This window comes from Micromys minutus, assembly GCF_963924665.1.
Source record: "Micromys minutus genome assembly, chromosome: 1".
NCBI lineage: Eukaryota > Metazoa > Chordata > Mammalia > Rodentia > Muridae > Micromys > Micromys minutus.
In genome coordinates this window covers 231129390-231146331 of record NC_137969.1, presented here as the reverse complement: position 1 = coordinate 231146331, position 16942 = coordinate 231129390, and the positions used below count along the sequence as shown (strand labels likewise).

The 16942-nt window shown below is 41.8% G+C and overlaps 2 protein-coding genes across 3 annotated transcripts in view; one reads left to right on the top strand and one right to left on the bottom strand.

The window, feature by feature from the left end:
* Nucleotides 1-238: 238 nt before the first annotated feature.
* Nucleotides 239-8922, bottom strand: SAMD15 (sterile alpha motif domain containing 15; the record flags this gene model as incomplete). Its single annotated transcript, XM_080913006.1, is given in 4 exon segments — nt 239-511; nt 6502-6600; nt 7548-8759; nt 8761-8922. Coding segments are annotated over 4 exon segments (1746 nt in total), but the record flags the coding sequence as incomplete, so codon positions are not given.
* A 359-nt stretch (nt 8923-9281) lies between these two features.
* The window catches only part of TMED8 (transmembrane p24 trafficking protein family member 8), a gene marked incomplete at both ends in the record, with an annotated part of 28279 nt that continues 20618 nt past the window's right edge, over nt 9282-16942 (top strand). For both annotated transcript variants that reach the window (XM_080941765.1, XM_080941764.1), the window contains one exon: nt 9282-9399. In XM_080941765.1, coding sequence (XP_080797891.1) covers nt 9282-9399 — 118 coding nt within the window. The remainder of the gene's footprint in view (nt 9400-16942) is intronic.

Genomic DNA, 16942 nt, shown 5'->3' with positions numbered 1-16942 from the left:
TTTCTTTTTGCAAAAATAATAATAATAATAATTTATTTTTATTTTATGTGCATCGGGGTTTTTCCTGCATGTGTGTCTGCATGAGGGTGTTGGATCCCCTGGAACTAGAGTTAGAGACAGTTGTCAGCTGCCATGAGGGTGCTAGGAATTGAACCTTGTGGTCCGATTGGTCTTAACCACTGAGCCATCTCTCCAGCCCTAGTGAAATGGTCCCCACTGCGCCTTGTCTAGCAATGCCTCACTTGTTCAAATGTTTGATTGCCTCATTTTCTTCCCGGCTGTTTTCCGGCACCGAGTGTTTATTCTTGTCCACGGCTTTTATTTCTGGACTACACTCCTGTAATCCTGACGCTTCGACAAATGCTGACAAGGTCAAAGAATCAGACTTTACTCCACTATACCCTTTTCGCTCTAAGAATAAGCCAATATTGTCCCTGTAGGGAAGCCTGATGCTGCGGCTGAACAGCGGCTCTTCGATTCCCAGAAGCACTCGGGTATGATAGGATATTACCTGAAATAAAAGGAATATTTTTAGTGGGAATAACTTGAAAATACAAGGAAATCAAAGCTTAATTCAGTTTCCTATGTCTTTTGAACACAAATACTTAAGTTATTTCAATGAGAGAATAAAGTGATAAGAAAGCTTTAATAAGCTAAATGGCATTAGAAAATGAAATTCTTAAGTGCTGCATCCTCTTGAGTGATGGGCCAGCATGTGTGAGACACACCCACTGGCTGTTTATGCACCATTTTGGAAAAAAACAAAATGAATAGGGGCAAATAGATTATTGCCAAGATTCAGAGACTAGGGATGAGCTGATGGTAATGGGGACCCAGAAGTTTGAATTTAGGGGAACTGATTGATATGGTTCTTTGGGGGTAGATACATGCTGCTACACATTTATTAACATCCACAGAATTGCACAGAACAAAGAATGACTTTACTGCATGAAACTACGAAAAGTCGAGTGTTGGGCCAATAGGCTGGACTATAGATGAGGACCATTACAAACTTACAGTATAATTACTCTAAAGTGGTAGGAAGGAAGGAGGCTAACATGGGTTACTTTACCTTTGGAGAGTAGAGCTTCGTATAGATACTACGTAAGTCTTAGAGTCAAAACCAAGTGTTCATAAACATTGTCCTTTATTTGGTAAAATTGTCTCTTAAGGCATATGTTTATAGATGGGAAGAGCCAGGTTTCTCACTGTCATAGAAAGTTACAAATAAGACTTGGGTTCATGGCACTAGGGACTCAGTGTGCTTGTGTCTCATCCTCGATGATGCCCAGCCCTCCAATGTCGGCCAGGCCCACTGCAAGATGAGCCTGCAAGAGGTGGATGAGTGGCCCCAGAGCATGCTGGAGGTGGATGAGCTGGACCAAGTGGGCCCATTCAGGTGAAGAATAGGCCCAGGAGCATTCCATGGGATGGCCTTGATCCAGAGAAACTCTACACCCTGGTCCTCACAGACTGGATGCTCCCAGTGGGAAGGACCCTAAATTCAGCGAGTGGCACCACTTTCTGGTGGTCAACATGAGGGCAATGACATTATCAGTGGTGTGGTCCTCTCAGATTATGTACCTGCTCCATGCACTCTTACTGCCAGGGGCCCAGAGCACCTTCAGGAAACTAGGAGTCTGGAAGAGCAGGAAACGGTTCAGCTGAGTGCACCACCAGAGGATTTGCTTGGGCCTACACAGGTACCTTCAGCCTTTCCAGTCTTTGGGCAGCGTAGGCCTGCTAATGACGGTAATCCTGGCTATAATGAACTGACCTGATGTCCAATACAAATGCTAGATCTGAGGAATTTCAAGGAGGCTGTGGTATTGTATGGTTTGCACTCTTTATTTGCTAAAGAAAAGCTAAATACTTGGGCTATGCAGAATACGGTTATCCCCCAAGATTGGAAAGGGTTGGCGTCAGCAATTCTAGAGCTGGACAACAATTACAGTGGTTGTTGTGGTGGAAGCACAAAGCCACAAAAGTGGAACAACAGAATATAGTGAGTGGGGTTGGGGGGTAAATGTTACTGGAGACCAGCTGCTTGGTGAAGGGTGTTGCGCTGCTTTGGGAGAACAAATCCGATCCTATGATGACATTACTGGACAATGTTGTGCTATGGCTTTAAGGGCCTAGGGTCTAATTAAAAAGCCACGGTGACAATCTACCTAATGTATGATGGTAATGCAGGGATCTGCGGAAGCATTTACCAAAGTCTTACAGAGATGGGGCTTAGCTGTAATAGAGCTATATCAGATCCTGAAACCAAACAGTCATTGGTAGAAATATTGGCCTTTGAAAACACAAATACGGAATGTAGGAGAGCAATCCGACCATGGAAGGCACGAGGAGCCCCAGTAGATGAGTGGACAAGAGAGATAACTGGTGTTGGCTCCCAAGAACATCATGCTAACATCCTAGGGCAAGCCATGTTAGACGTCTTAGAAATCAAAATGCCTGATGCTTTCATTGTGAGTCTGGACATTTCCAAAACATTGCAAGACTAGAAGATTCAGATCTTATAATAGCAGGTACATTTGACTCTAGAGAATAGGGTGTTCAGAAAGAGAATAAGCAGGTTCTGGCTGTTTTGAGAAACAAAGCTTTCCAGGGTATTGTAGCTGCCTTGGAAAGGGCAAACATTAGTCAAAGGATTGCTGGTCCAAGAGGGACATATGAGGTAACCTCTTGCCCTCAGAAACAGAGGGGACTGTCAGTTCCAGGCCCCGCAATAAACAATACTACCATCTTCCTTTGGCCAGCCAGAAAGTACCAAGTAGGCAAGAAAATGAAAATTAAGAATTTTTGATCTTTTATATGCTACAGAAGGGAGTGAAGCTTTGGGTTTGGCCACAGATATGCCCTTTTCTCTATCCCCAAAAGCTGAATGTTACAAGTTAACTACTGGCGTGTCTGGTCTTTTACCCTCGGGAACAGTGGGCATAGTCTTTGGAGAAAATAGATCAACTTCTCAAGGATTTACTGTGCATCCAGGGGTAGTAGAAGAGGACAGCAAGGAGGACATGAGCATCATGGCCCATGTAAGGAAGGAGATGCGCACTGATGCCGGAGATAGAAGTGCTCAGCTGTTGTTTCCTTACATTAAGGGCGAGGCCACTCTGGTAGAAAGGACAGGAGCTTTTGGGAGTCCTGGAAAATGTGTGTTCTGGTAAACAATGGTTAATGATCAAAGACTCAACAGTAAATGAATGTTGTTGACATAGAAGGTTTGGTGGATACAGGAGCTGATGTTAGTAGACTCTCCCAAAAGTCTTGGAATCCAGTTTGGCCACTTCTGAAGGTTTATGCACATTCATAGGAATTAGAAAATTATCAGAAATAAGACAACATGTCCAATGGATTACCTGTGTGGGACCAAAGAGGCAAAAGGGAAATTGAAACCTTATGTGGATGACATACTTATAAATTTATGGGGAAGGAATATTTTACAACAAAAGTATGCAAATTAATATTCTTGCGATTCCAGGGACAGCAAGTCAGGAAATTAAGTGTGACATGGTAGACATTCCTGGGAAGTTATTGATATGAGTGATCGAAAAAAATCACAAGCTGTGCCCATGGTCCAAAAACAGGACATCAAAGGGATTGAATTTCCAAATTTATGAAAGGGGCCACTGCCAATATACCAACAGCCTTGCCCCTAAAATGATTATCAAACAAGCCTGTGTTGGCAAGAGCAGTAGCACATAACAAGAGAAAAATTGCAGGCACTTGAACAACTGGTACAAGAATAGCTGGAGGCTCAACATATAGAAGAATCTGCCAGCCCGTGGAATCCCCTATGTTTGTTGTAAAAAATAAATCAGGTAAATGGAGAATGATAGTGGACTTAAGAGTAGTTAACAATGACCTATAATAATTGACTTGAAAGACTGCTTTTTCACGATACCCTTGAATGAAGAGGATAGAGAAAGGTTTGTCTTCTCAGTACCTACTCTGAATAGTAGTTATCCACTAAAGAGATACCACTGGAAGGTACTTCCACAGGGAATGTTAAACAGTCCAACTTTATGTCAGTATTTTGTGCAACAACCATTAGAAATAATCCATAAGCAATTTCCTTAGGCTATCATTTGTCATTATATAGATGACATTGTGTTGGCTAATTCTGACAAAGATATTTTAGAGCATATGTTTAAGGTAACACAAAGAGTTCTCTCATGCTGAGGATTACAGATTGCTCCAGAAAAATACAAAGAGAATATTCACTTACTTATTTGGGTTATAAAATGAATCAAAAAACATTTGACCATGAAGGACCCTAGGGGCTTTGGCCAGCCTTACACCCACTGCCTCAGGTCAAGGCTAGGCCAAGTACCAGCTTTCCACCTCAGGTCAAGGCTAGGCCAAGTTCCATTCTCCACTCACGGTTCTTGGGAGGAGTAGAAACATTCTTGAAAAACTGCAGAATGTACTGACTGATAGTCATCTTTCCCTATGGTCCCAGATAGAATTCGAAAGCGTGTCATATGCTTGCTAGCCAATAGATTCCAAGGTCAATATGCTTAGCCAATACACTTGAACTGTAACCTTGCTGATGTAACCTGTACCCCTAAAAAGTATAAAAACTGCTTGTTATAGCCATTCAGGTCACCTTCCAGTCACAAACCACAAGGGGCTATTTGAGGGACACCTGACACACTAGAAAATTAACCTCTTACATTTGCATAGAACTCCATTCTCGTGTGTCATTTGGTGGGGGGGTCTCCCAGTAGTTAAGACTCACTTCAAGTCTTACAGCTACAAAAGGTACAGATATGTAGGGACCAATTAAAAATAATGATTTTCAAAAATTAATGGGAGATATTAACTGGCTGAGGCCTACAATTGGATTAGGTACATATAAGTTAAGTAATTTGTTTCAAACATTACAAGGAGATTCAAATTTAAACAGTCTAACATGTCCAAGATGTCTAACAGATGAATTAGAAAAAGAATTAATTCTTGTCAAACAAAGATTGCAAGAGGCACATGTGTATCAAATTGATCCTAAACTTTCTTATATTTTGGTCATTTTTTCTTCAACTCATTCTCCTACTGGTCTCATTATGAAAAAAGAAGATGGTATTATGAGTGGGTTTTCTTAGCTCATAAAGTATAAAATTGAGGTCATACATAGAAAAGATTTCTGAGTTAGTTATAAAAAGGTAGAATTGTCAGGAACAGGTCCAGCTGAAATTATGGCACCTCTTACAGACGCTGAGATTGTGTCATGATCAATGAGGATTGGCAAAGAGCCTGTAGCGAATTTCACTTGGGTGAAATTAGTAACAAATATCTGAGAAGCAAACACATACACTTTGTAAAAATAACCAACTGGATTCTTTCACACATCGTAAAGAGAACATCAATTCCAGGGGCAACAATGTTCTACACACATGCAAACAAGATGAGGATCTCAGGCTATAAATCAGAAAAAATAAGCAAAGTGCTCCAAAGTCACTACACCTCAGCTCACAAGTTGGAATTATATGCAATCCTTGTAGTATTATTAGATTACCCTGAATTTTTTTAACATAGTCAATGACTCTTCATATGCAGAAAGTTATTTCCATATATACACTGCTGAATTTGTACCTGATAACTCAGAATTAACATGGTTATTTATGCAACTGCAACAGGCCATTAAAGTAGAAATTATCTATTATGTATTATTACTCGTATTCAGTCTCGTACAGATTTCCCTGGTCTATTAGCTCAAGGAAATGGCAAAATTGACCAATTACTAACAGGAGATGTATTAGAAGCCCCCAAAAGTTCATGAAAAACATGCGCCAGTAGGCTATGAGTTAGTCTGGGAGTTAGACCTGGCAGGCTGGAGAAGGCTCAGGTGGAGGAGTGGTGCCAGGAAAGAATGGTGGTTGGACCTGGAATCCTTATCCAAGGGTTGGGGCTGTCTTGCACCAGGGAGATCAGAAAGGATTTTTAAAAAATGGTTTCTAAGTAGTTGGAAACCAAGAGCCGAGTCCCATAGGCTTGCTGAGAAGGGCTAAAGGCAGGAAGGAGGAAAGTTAGTGTGGTAGGAGGCAGTAAAACACCAGACAGTTGGTATTCAAAAATCATTATGTTTAATCTATACACACCAAGAAAACTTTGACTGTTTCCATGTTACGTTCTGTTCTACATGTACTTTATGCTCATTGTAACTAGTATGATTTCAACGCAGACTATCAAACGTTTAAAAGAATCAAGTACTGACAAACATATATTCATATAGTTTTATGCCAAAATGCTTTTAAAAATCTGTACATGTATCTATCTTTTTAAAATAAAGTTGTAAGAGAAAAAAAAAAAATCCACCAGACAGTGCAAGTGCTACAGGAGGAAGTGAGGCTCAAGACAGAGGGAGGAAGCGACTCAGTGAGTCTGAGGGTTGAGCGTATGATGACAGAATGGACCAGAGCAGGGAAAGATGGGGCAGGCAGCAAGTAGCATTGCCCTAGCACATAGCACAAGGAAACCTGATGTACAACTCACCTTCATGTCTTCAAAATCAGTTATTCCTATCTGAGGCAGGTTGGAGCAGTTGACGTGGATGAGTTTTGGACCACTGATGAAGTTTTCAGTAAAACATTCCTGTCAGTGCAAGAACATCCCTTAAACATGTATCATGTGGACTGGAAGGAACACAACCATATTTTTGCCTATTGATTTTTTTTATAGAAGTGTTGGCTTACATTTCATGCTGTGGCTTCAATCTACTTTTGCATGTTGTATGTTGTGACCGTTTTTTTCTTCCTAAGACAGTGGCTTTTGAATGTGTGTGTGTGTGAGGGCAGGGTTGAGGACAGCTGTCACTGTGTTCCAGCTGGAACACAGTTTATAACCCAGGCTGGCCTCCAACTCCTGATGATCTTCCTGTCTTTGTCTCCTGAGTGCTAGCATTACAAGAACATTTTTAAATACAGAAGGCACAAAAGGTTTCAGATCCTTTTTCTGTGACAACCTAATGCCATAGTCGGCATCAATTAATTCAGAAGGAATACTTTTTTTTTTTTCTGATAAAACCAATTTCGGCGGATAGCTAATATGCATTAATACTCTAACGTGCTCATGATACATATGACATATTTGGGCAGATAGCTAAAAACAGTATAAATTCTGGGTGAGGGCATTGCCACTGAGACATTTTGACAGAAGGGCAGAAAGACCTAATTTTGACAAAATATGTTAAAACTATAGATTTCTATGCAAAGGGGATGCTACACATTTTTTTAACCTTTATAAGAAATGAAGAGAATTATAATAAATGGGATAAATAGAAAAATCAAATATAACTTTTTCTTCTAAAATAATATATATAATACATATGTACATATATATAAACATGTATATTTAATATGTGATAATATACTAGGTCCAATCTTCACTATCACACACACAAGACAGAAAAAGACACACACAATCAAAATTGACTTCCCCCACAGTCTAGGACTTCCTTAGAGGCAAGAGAATATGTCAGTATAGAGTAAACTGGGATTGGAGGACAAGACTTCAAAAACATTGCTTTTGTATATATATACCTTGTATTGAGGGAAACCGAGATCACTAATCCACTCTGCAACCCTTTCTGGGCTCCAGGTAAGGTGCTCAAATTGTGACCCAAGATTTGGATCGGTCTTAGATTCTTTACATCCTAGATTCTCCAACTCCTGGGGTAAAACTATAGAATCCCTCAGTTCTATGGGAGTCTCTAAAGCAGGAATGACTGGAAACAGTTCACTCATATCAGCTTGAGGGTCTCTGAGAACGTTATGGGCTTCATAAACTGTACTGAAGGATTCTACACTTTCTCTAGGAGATGCTACTTGATACTCATTATAACTCTTTGTAGGCTTTATTTCTGACAACTTTTTGGGATATTCAGACAATACTAGCTCATTCTTGCCTAGAGGGTACTTAGGTTTGCTCGGCTCTGAACTGTCTTCCTTGGGAAATTCTCTCTCCTCTCTTGGTTTGGGTATATTTGGTAACTCTAAATTTTTCTTGTTGGTTAGTTCAGGCTGTGACTTCTCTGAAATTTCAGAAGTAGTAATCTGTAGTAGCTTGTGATCGGTTTTCTCAGCTGATTTTATTAGTTTCTCCTCTGGAAGTTCTGGCTCAGTCTGTGTTTGCAGTACTGGATCCTTCTCCTTACTTGGCTCCATTAATGTGTCCTTTAATTTAGGCTGCCCACTTGATCTTCTCCGCTTGTACTTTTGAGTTGTTAGTTTCCTGTCATCTGATGGCCCTGGACCTTTCTCCTTAATTGACTTTTCTTGTGTCTCCTCTTCAACATCTGGGTTTATCTCATCTAGTAGTCCTAGAGTAATCTCTTCTAGCATCTCTGGAAATTTTTCGTCAAAAGAGCTTTTTTGTGCTTTCTTTGAAGCGCTTAATTTTCTTTTTTCTGAGAGTTCTAGACTTGCTTCATCAATTGATCTTCTTGATTTTTCTCCAAAATGTTCTAGTTTGAGTTCCTCCACTGGCTCTGAGACTTTTTCTTTAGTTGACCGTCTTCGTTTCTTGTCTGGGATTTTAATCTGCTCAGGTTGCTCATCGCCTAACGGCTCTGTGGACTTGACTTGAATCTCCTCTGGAGGTTTGAGATCTGCTTTCTCAGTAGTCTTTCTTAGCTTCTGGTCTGGGAACTCAGATTTAGTTACCTCAGATGGCGCTGTACTTTTTTCTTCAGCTGACTCTTTTTGTTTCTTCTTCGATTTGGTCATCTTGGATTGAGGTAGATCTTCCTCTTCAAACTGATTTTCTTTGAAAATCTGGTGTCTTCTGCTTTGCATCTATTTCTGTTGGTAGCCGTGTATCTGTTTCCGTAGCATTTTGTAATTGACCAGATTTAGTTCTTTTAGGGTGAAGATTCAGACTCTCATCGGTGTCAGAATCATAATCTTCTGGGACTTTTTAGCCTTGTCAGTCGATGCGCCCAAGGCCTCCTAGCAACCTCAACTTCCGACAGCGTCTCTATGGATACCACGATTTCCGGCGGTGTTTTCCTGAATTTTCCCGAGATTTTGTTGATCCTTGCGAGTGCCGACCTTAAAAACTGGCGACCAAAAGCACGTAGTTACCTCCCCGCCCCCGCCCCCCTCCCGTGTCAGGCCAGAGCTACGGCGGCTACCCCTCCGCCGCCTCGCCGCTCCTTCCGGCCGCGGGCTCCTCTCGGCTCCGCTCGGCTCTCCTCTGCCGCGCTCGCTTCGCCTTCGGCTGTTTCCGGAGCCGCGAGCGGCTAGCTGCGGAGACGCTCCCCGCGCGGGCTGCAGATGTCGGACGGGCAGGCAGCTGAGGGGCCGGCCTTCTGGAGCCCCGCAGCTCGCCGAGGGTCGGCGGGCGGCGTCGGGGACCGACGGGGAGCGGAGGAGAGCCAGGCGGCTGCCTCAGGTACGCAAGGCCCGGGCGCTGGAAGGGTGGGTGCCTCTTGGCTCCGGGCCGCGCACCTCGGGCGACCCGCGTCCCCACCGCCGCGGGGGCCACGGCTGCGCTCGAGGTCGTTTTCTACTCCGCTTGAAAAAAAAAAAAAGAAATGCCCGGGTTCCAGTCCCGCTTCCTTTCTCGGCGCACCCGGGTTGGCAGTCCGGCTTCTTCCGCCGCGCCTCTTCGGCGTCAGTCGGGGTCCTCATCCCACCTCCGTTCCCGGCGCGCACACTCCCGCCCCTGTCTTTGGCTCCCTGCGCGACCCTACCTCTGTCCCCCACGCTAGCCTCTCCGCGCGCTCCTGCCGGCGTCTGCCAGGGCGCCCGCCTTCCTCTCAGAACCCCGCTTTGCCCTAGCGTAGCCCCCCACCCCACACCGTCCCCTGCATCCTTCAGAGTGGGAGAAATGGAAAGCAGCCAGAATAGGGAGGCTTTGAGGTCTCGAAGCCTCGTAGTGAAAAGCAAAGGCAGGAACTAGAGGCTGCAGTAGAAATTTTGGTGATCTCTCTCGTTCTCTGAGAACCACCCTCCTCTTGCTTGAGCTAGTGTCTCCATTTCAGACCACACAAGTTCCTTCGTGTGAATTTACTTAAGTGTCCAAAGACTGATAATGGCACAGTCTGTCACGCGGTTACCTTTTAGTCTTGTGAGCATCACGGGTGTGCGACTAAAAGGATACTTTAGAGGGGAGAGATCTGGTCTCAGTAAGTAGTAAGTAACTGGTTTTCGAGATCTCAAAGTAGACATCATACCGTAGTACAGTGACTGAGGCATCGCTATGGATCCCGGATGCTTGGTTGGAATGTGAATAGTTACTTTTGGTGACCTTGGATAATTGGTTTAACGTCTCTAAACATATTTGTTTTCTCTTTTATAAGATGTGGATATTAAAAGTACTTACAGCTTTGGTGGGAAGATTGTGAGCCACTGGGACTAAAGTACTTGATGTGAAACCCAAGATGCCCGCTGTACAAAGCCGTTGTCTAGGAGGAGATTAAAGTCTGATTTAGCACAGCTAAATTACTAGAAAAGGTACTCCTGGTTGTATCTTTCAACATAATGGCTTTTCTACATGCCCCTTGTATTTGATGGTGCACGAGCACCCCTCCCCCCAGCTGTGACTCACTGAACTCTTACTGGTGACTATATTTTTATTGAAAACATTCTAACATATTTTGTCTTTCCTATTTTTAAGTTTTTGTGCTCTATGGTAAACAATGCTAACATGTATTTGATATTATGGTAATAGAAATTCTAATTACGGTGGGATGTAGCTCAGTGGTAGGATTCTAAAGATTAAGCACATAAGCCCTTGTAGAGGTGAGGTATATGTTATATAAGCACCTGTCCCCTATATGTGCCAAGATTTATAAATTACATACACTTTAACTTGTCTTTTTATTTCTTCGTGTGCTTGTGGTGAACGTACCCGAGTGTCTTTGTTTATATCAGATCTATTTTCTAACATATTCCTGGAGTGCTCTTAACACCTTATATTTAAAATGTTCGTTGGGCGGGAAGTTCTGCAAGTATCTGGCCAAATCTGAAGGTGAAGGTCATATCGAAAAGATTTGACTGAACATCCAATAATACTGGTGATAACGAAGGATTCTCCTTGGATTAGAGTGGTGGATCTTAACCAGGAGCATTTTGACATCCCTGGGGACATCTAGTAAGATCTGGAAACATTTTGCTTCCGTTGAGCTGGAAGCAGCTATTGCTGCCAAACTATAAGCCACACAGGCTGTTAAAAACGTCCTTGTCCTGCAGGTCTGCTTCACATGTTAGGAATGCTGCCTCTGAGAGAAACTCGGGCCTAGACTAAAGCTTTGTCCAAAGTAGGAATGCTACTTTTGACAGATTGTCTTACAGACTTGGGAGTAAAACTTTAAAGCTGCTCAAAAATGGAGAATTGGCTGTCACTGTCCCGGAGAAAGTAAACAGAGTTAACAGAGACACTAAAAAGGGGAGGAGACAGAAAGAGTTTTGCCATCTTAGAAAACAGCAGGGGAAAATGAGTGGATATTCACTTATTATTGAACTGAGGACTTGAGCCTTTCAGAGTACTTTATTCCTTCAGGAATTTGTCAGTGTGCAGAATAACAGGAATGTGTTTTTACTGTGCAACCTTGGTATTTGTTGTTGAGGTTCTGGTAAAAAGGAAGGGTGTGTGTTTGTGTAAGCAAAAGTCTCTAGTGGTCATACTGTCTTTAGTGTCTTAGGAACTGTGATTATTTTCAATATATATATATATATATTTAATTTGGGGACACCTGGGTTCTTTATTTCCCCAGAGGAGAGAGAATCATTCCTGATATCGTAAAAGTCTCTGAGGAATACTTATTACATCACTTAAAGGCAGGTCCTTTTTGAAGTCTACTGAGCTCTGGGGTATTGGGGGATGGTTTTGTGCACTGTGTATTCAGATGCTGATTTCTGTGCCCGGAGATCTGGATGCAGTCTGGATGTTAGCGTTGTTGTGATATTTGGAACAACCCATCTCAGTGGTGTGTAAAAATTATTTTCCATCACCTTGGATTGCTTAATAAAGAGCTGATTCAGCCGGTAGCCGAGCAGAAGAAGGTAGGGCAAAAAAAAAAAAAAAAAAAAAAAAAAAAAAAAAAAAAAAAAAAAAAGAGAGAGAGAGAGAGAGAGAGAGAGAATAAGAGGGGAGACGGACCAGGAGGGAAGACCATCAGGGAAGTCATGAGGATACACTTGGGACAGAGGGAGCCAGGGCAAGACCTGGCTAGGAAGTGGGCTGCCATAGAGGGTTAGAATAGATGAGTGCCTGCCCAGCCTATGCCTGCAGCTTGTTCATAAATTTATTAGATCTCCATGTCATTTTTTCAGAAGCTAAAATTGGGATCTAAAATCCTTCCACAGGGATGGAGTGTTTCATATCTGTGACTGTTTTCATGTTAAGTCAGTTAGGACTTGAAATTTGGTGACTCCCTTTTGGATGGTACAGCATGCTGGCTGGAAGCTTATGCTAAGAAGACTTTTTGTTTTTATTTCTTAATCTCTTTTCTGATTTTTAAACTGACATGCTAATAATTTGCTTGCGGCTTTTTGAAAAGAATAGTTGTGTTTTTACAATGTTGATGGTTGGTTATCATGTTATAGTTCCGTTCATGAGGTATAGTACATTGAGTGTTATCTGAATAACCCCGGAGGAGCCTCACCAACTCACTCTTGGGGTCCTGAAGAGAAATTGGGCCGAATGGTCACTGGGTTCAGTTGAAGCATCACCTGATTGATGTGCTTTCCTGTAAGCCTCTCAGTTCTAACCACATCACCTGCTTTTGGGTCCTCTGCTCTGAAAAAAAAAAAAAAAAAAAAAGCTAGGCTAATTATTTCTGCACTGTCTGGTGAAGGGGAAGTCTTAGAAAATGAGTTCTAAAGAAACCTTGACCTACTATTCAGACACTTTAGGGAAAACCTGCCTTTTTTGGCTTTCTTGTCAAGAGACAGTAAGCTCAATCAAATCTGAAGCATGATCGGTGTCCTAGCCACACTCACTAACCTGAGAAGAAAATCATAGTTTGAAAAAGGTCAAGAGCTGGGTGGTGGTGACATGAACACCTCTAACCCCAGCATTTAGCAGCAAAATTTGAGGCCAACCTAGTCTACAAAGCAAGCTTCAGGACAGCTAGAAGAAACTGTCTCAAAACAAAGAAACAAAAAAATAACCAAGCAACAAAACAAAAACAAAGACAAAACAACAACACAAACCAAAAAAAGAGGGACTGGAGAGATGGCACAGTGGTTAAGAGCACTGACTGCTCTTCTAGAAGTCCTGAGTTCAATTCCCAGCAACCACATGGTGACTCACAACCATCTGTAATGGGATCTGATGCCCTCCTCTGGTGAGTTTGAAAGACAGCAACAGTGTATTCATACATAAATAAGTCTTTTTAAAAAAAGAATGAAATACAGAGTATTTGAAGAAGGCTGTGGTTTTATGCCTCACTGGGGTGTTGAGACCATCAGTTACAAATCGTTACTGTCCAGCTTCCATTTCTCCTCCTCCACTCAGTGTTCCCAAGATTTTGGCTAGTTAGGAACCATAACAATGATCTTGTCACAGTAGAGAATACCATATTCTACTATTATTTGGTTACTATTTAATATTTTTATTTCAGTTGTGATGTTATACATGATATTACTAGGTTGAGAAATTAAACTTTTATAATCATATTAAGATAAACAAATACACACTCATGAAAAAGAATAATAAAAGCCTTTCTCCGCTGTCTTCTAATTTGTAAAAACTTGTCCTGTTTTCTCTAGAAATAACCAGAGAATTAACTCGTATTTGGCTGGCCTATTAAAATCTGCACTACTGAAAAATTGGCTTTTTCTTGTTTCTAGTGCTTTAGATTTCAGAAACCTAAAAGGATGTGTTTACATTTGTTTTTTTCCTGTCTCTCTCACACGAGATTCCATCTTCCCACACTGTATACCTCAGGAAATAAACTTATGTTTTTCTTTCCTCCTTACACTTCCTGCCGAATCCAGCTACAGTTGTGTTGCCAGCAGTTCTCCAGTAAGTTAGGGCATTCCTTTAAACTTAGAAGAATAAAATACCGTCTACCTTTTCTCTGTATACATTATGCTGTTTGGAAAAAAAGATACTCTGAGAAGTGACTCTTTGATATCCGAAGTTTGTGTAGCCTGACTGGAAATGACTTACTGTTGTTACAGGTACACACAGAACATGGCCATGCCTTACTCCAGGGGGCCTGAATTACACTGTTGGCATCCATCACAATTAGAACATATTTTCCACTGAACCATTTCTTTGCAGTGTCTATTTTATATAGGTTCACTCCTGTTTAAGAATGTAGATACAGGGTTACTATAGCACCATTTAGAGTGGTAAAAAATCTGGGGAAAATGTTTATCTATAGAGACCTCATAAATTAATGACTCATTTTTTTATTAAATGAAATATTTGCTGTAGAAAAGAATGAGAAAGCCTTTTGTGTGAAGCTTCATAAGGTATCCTGAAGTGTAGCTAGAGAAAAGAAAAACTTCAGTCATGTGTCTAATGTTCCGGTAGTGTAGAAAATATGAAACTCATATGTATATGTTATATCCTTTCCTGTACTAAGACAAACATACACATTACCTTTATGTGCATATATGGAAGACTACATAAAGCCCAGTAGTGTTGATTGCCTTTGGAGATGGAGAGCTAACATAGAATAAAGCCTTTGTGGTAGAGTTTTGACACTCTAGAATTTTGAATAACAAGAATCTACCTATTCAGAAAAAGAAATACATGTAAAACAATCACGTGCCAGAATGTTCTCCACTGTGGCCTGTTTTTTCTTTCTTTCTAAAATTGGAGTCTTTCTGCATATCAGGGACAGATCTTTTCTTAAAACTTAAAAATACAGGTTAGCAATATCTTTGAGGACTGACTTTGTGTTATAGTATATATTTTATTGTCTTAAAGGGATTCATTATTAACTTAAGACTATATTAAGTTTTATTTAAAAAGAAAAAGTTACCTACTTTCATAATGTACCATTGCCAACAAAATCATTCAGTAGTATATTTTGATATACACTTAAAGATTTCATTTCTTTAATTTTTATTTTAATTTTAAGATAAGAGTCTCTCTGCGTAGTCCTGGCTGGTGTGGAACTTGCTATGTAGACTTGGCTGGCCTCAAATTTACAGAGATCTGTCTGCCTCTGCCTCCCAAGTGCTGGGATCAAAGGCATGGGCCACCAAAGCTTTATTTTATTTTTAACTATGTGTATGTATGGTCTGACTTTGTACATGTGCATGCTTACAGAGGTGAAGAGTGTGTGGGACATCCTGGAACTGGAGTTACAGGCAATTGTGAGTCCCTCACCCAACATGAGAGCTCTGCAAGTGTAGTGCAAGTGTAGTGCGCTCTCTTAACTGTTACACTCTCTCTCTTTAGCACCTTATTTTTTCCATATTTTTCTATTTACTTACTATTTATTTTAAATAATAGTACATTTACTATTAAATAATTTACTATTTTCATTATGGTTTACTATTATTTTTTAAGGTGCCTGTGTGAGTGCCTGCATGCATGTCTTTGTACCACGAGTGCCTGGTGCACGCGGAAGCCAGAAGAAGGTGTTGAGCCACAGTGTGGGTGCTGAGACACCTCTCCATCCAGCCCCATGTGTCTTAATTAATGTTAGAGTACCTCATCTTATTTACTCTGTGCTCTCTCATTGTTCCTGCCCCTCTCCTGCTGCTCTTTCCCCCAGAATAGTCTCCATTCCGTTCACATGTGCGTGTACAGGTGCAGACTCCATGTGTGAGAGAAAAATGTAATCTTTGTTTTTCTTGCCCCTATTTCTACACTTCCTCCTCTCTGAGCTCCTTTCTCTTCCCACATAGTTCCTCTTTCATATGTGTTCGTGTATGCATACACATATGTACGTCATGCACATACAAAGTAACAAAAGCTCTCGGGCGCATGGCCGAGGTGCCTGTCACTTGCACACTTTATCTTTCTGTGGTGTCTGTGGTGGTGTGCCTGTACTACACAATGTCTGATGCCTGACAGCTCACTTCATTTGAGCTTCACTTTCTTGGGGCACAGGGCCCTTGCTGTTCCCTCTTAGCTTTGTGGCTTATGGAATGGTTCTCTCACCCTCCTGAAATCCCCTCTTGAGGCTGGCATTTCCTCCCGAGTGTCCTCCCATGTGAGTTAGGAGTCTGGGGGAAGCACACACAGTCTTCCTACTTTATAAATGAGCTGAGCTTTAATATTGTGTTAGAGGTATGTGGCTGCCAATTTCTCATAGTCCACTGGAGACCCAGAATTCTTACCTCTGCAGCAGCAAACATCATAGCAAATGTTTGCTGCCCTCACCCACAAGCTCTGGCCCAAGGTTATCCAGCTCCAAAGTAATTTTCTGATGATGAGGTTAGCCTTGGCCATTGCTTGCAGAGGCTGTAGCCCTTTCCCCCAACCCCCAGTCTCAAACTAAACTTCTAAACTTCCTAGATGGTTGGAGCCTCCTGTTTGCTTCTTTCTATTTGCTTGTGAGAGTCTGGCCTCCTATTTTCCTGCTCTCCAGGACTGCCCCCCCCACCAGTTGTCTCTCAGTCTAAGGCTTCCTGAATGGTTATTGTTTTCTGTACCCCAGGCAGGGTAGCTGAGCTTTAAATAACAGGTTTTCTTTCTGATCATACTCAGTACACTGAGGCACATTAAATGACAAAAAGAAAGTCCTTTCTGCAGCTGACCTGTCCTACCAGAGGACTCACTAGGTCACCAAGACACACAGCTGGATTTGAAGCTTGTGTGGGTGTGGTTGTCATTACGTGGCGGAACTGCCCCCCCCCCATCTTTGGGATGAGGCCTCTGCTTCCCTTCCCCCAGCTTCTAGCTGTGAGACCTGAGGTCTGTGCGCCTTCTTTTCTTTTCTTTGGCTGTTTTTCTACACTTTTAGTGGTTCTGGCGTTCTCTTTGTAGACCAGAAACTGCTCTCACATGATTGTAGGAAAGA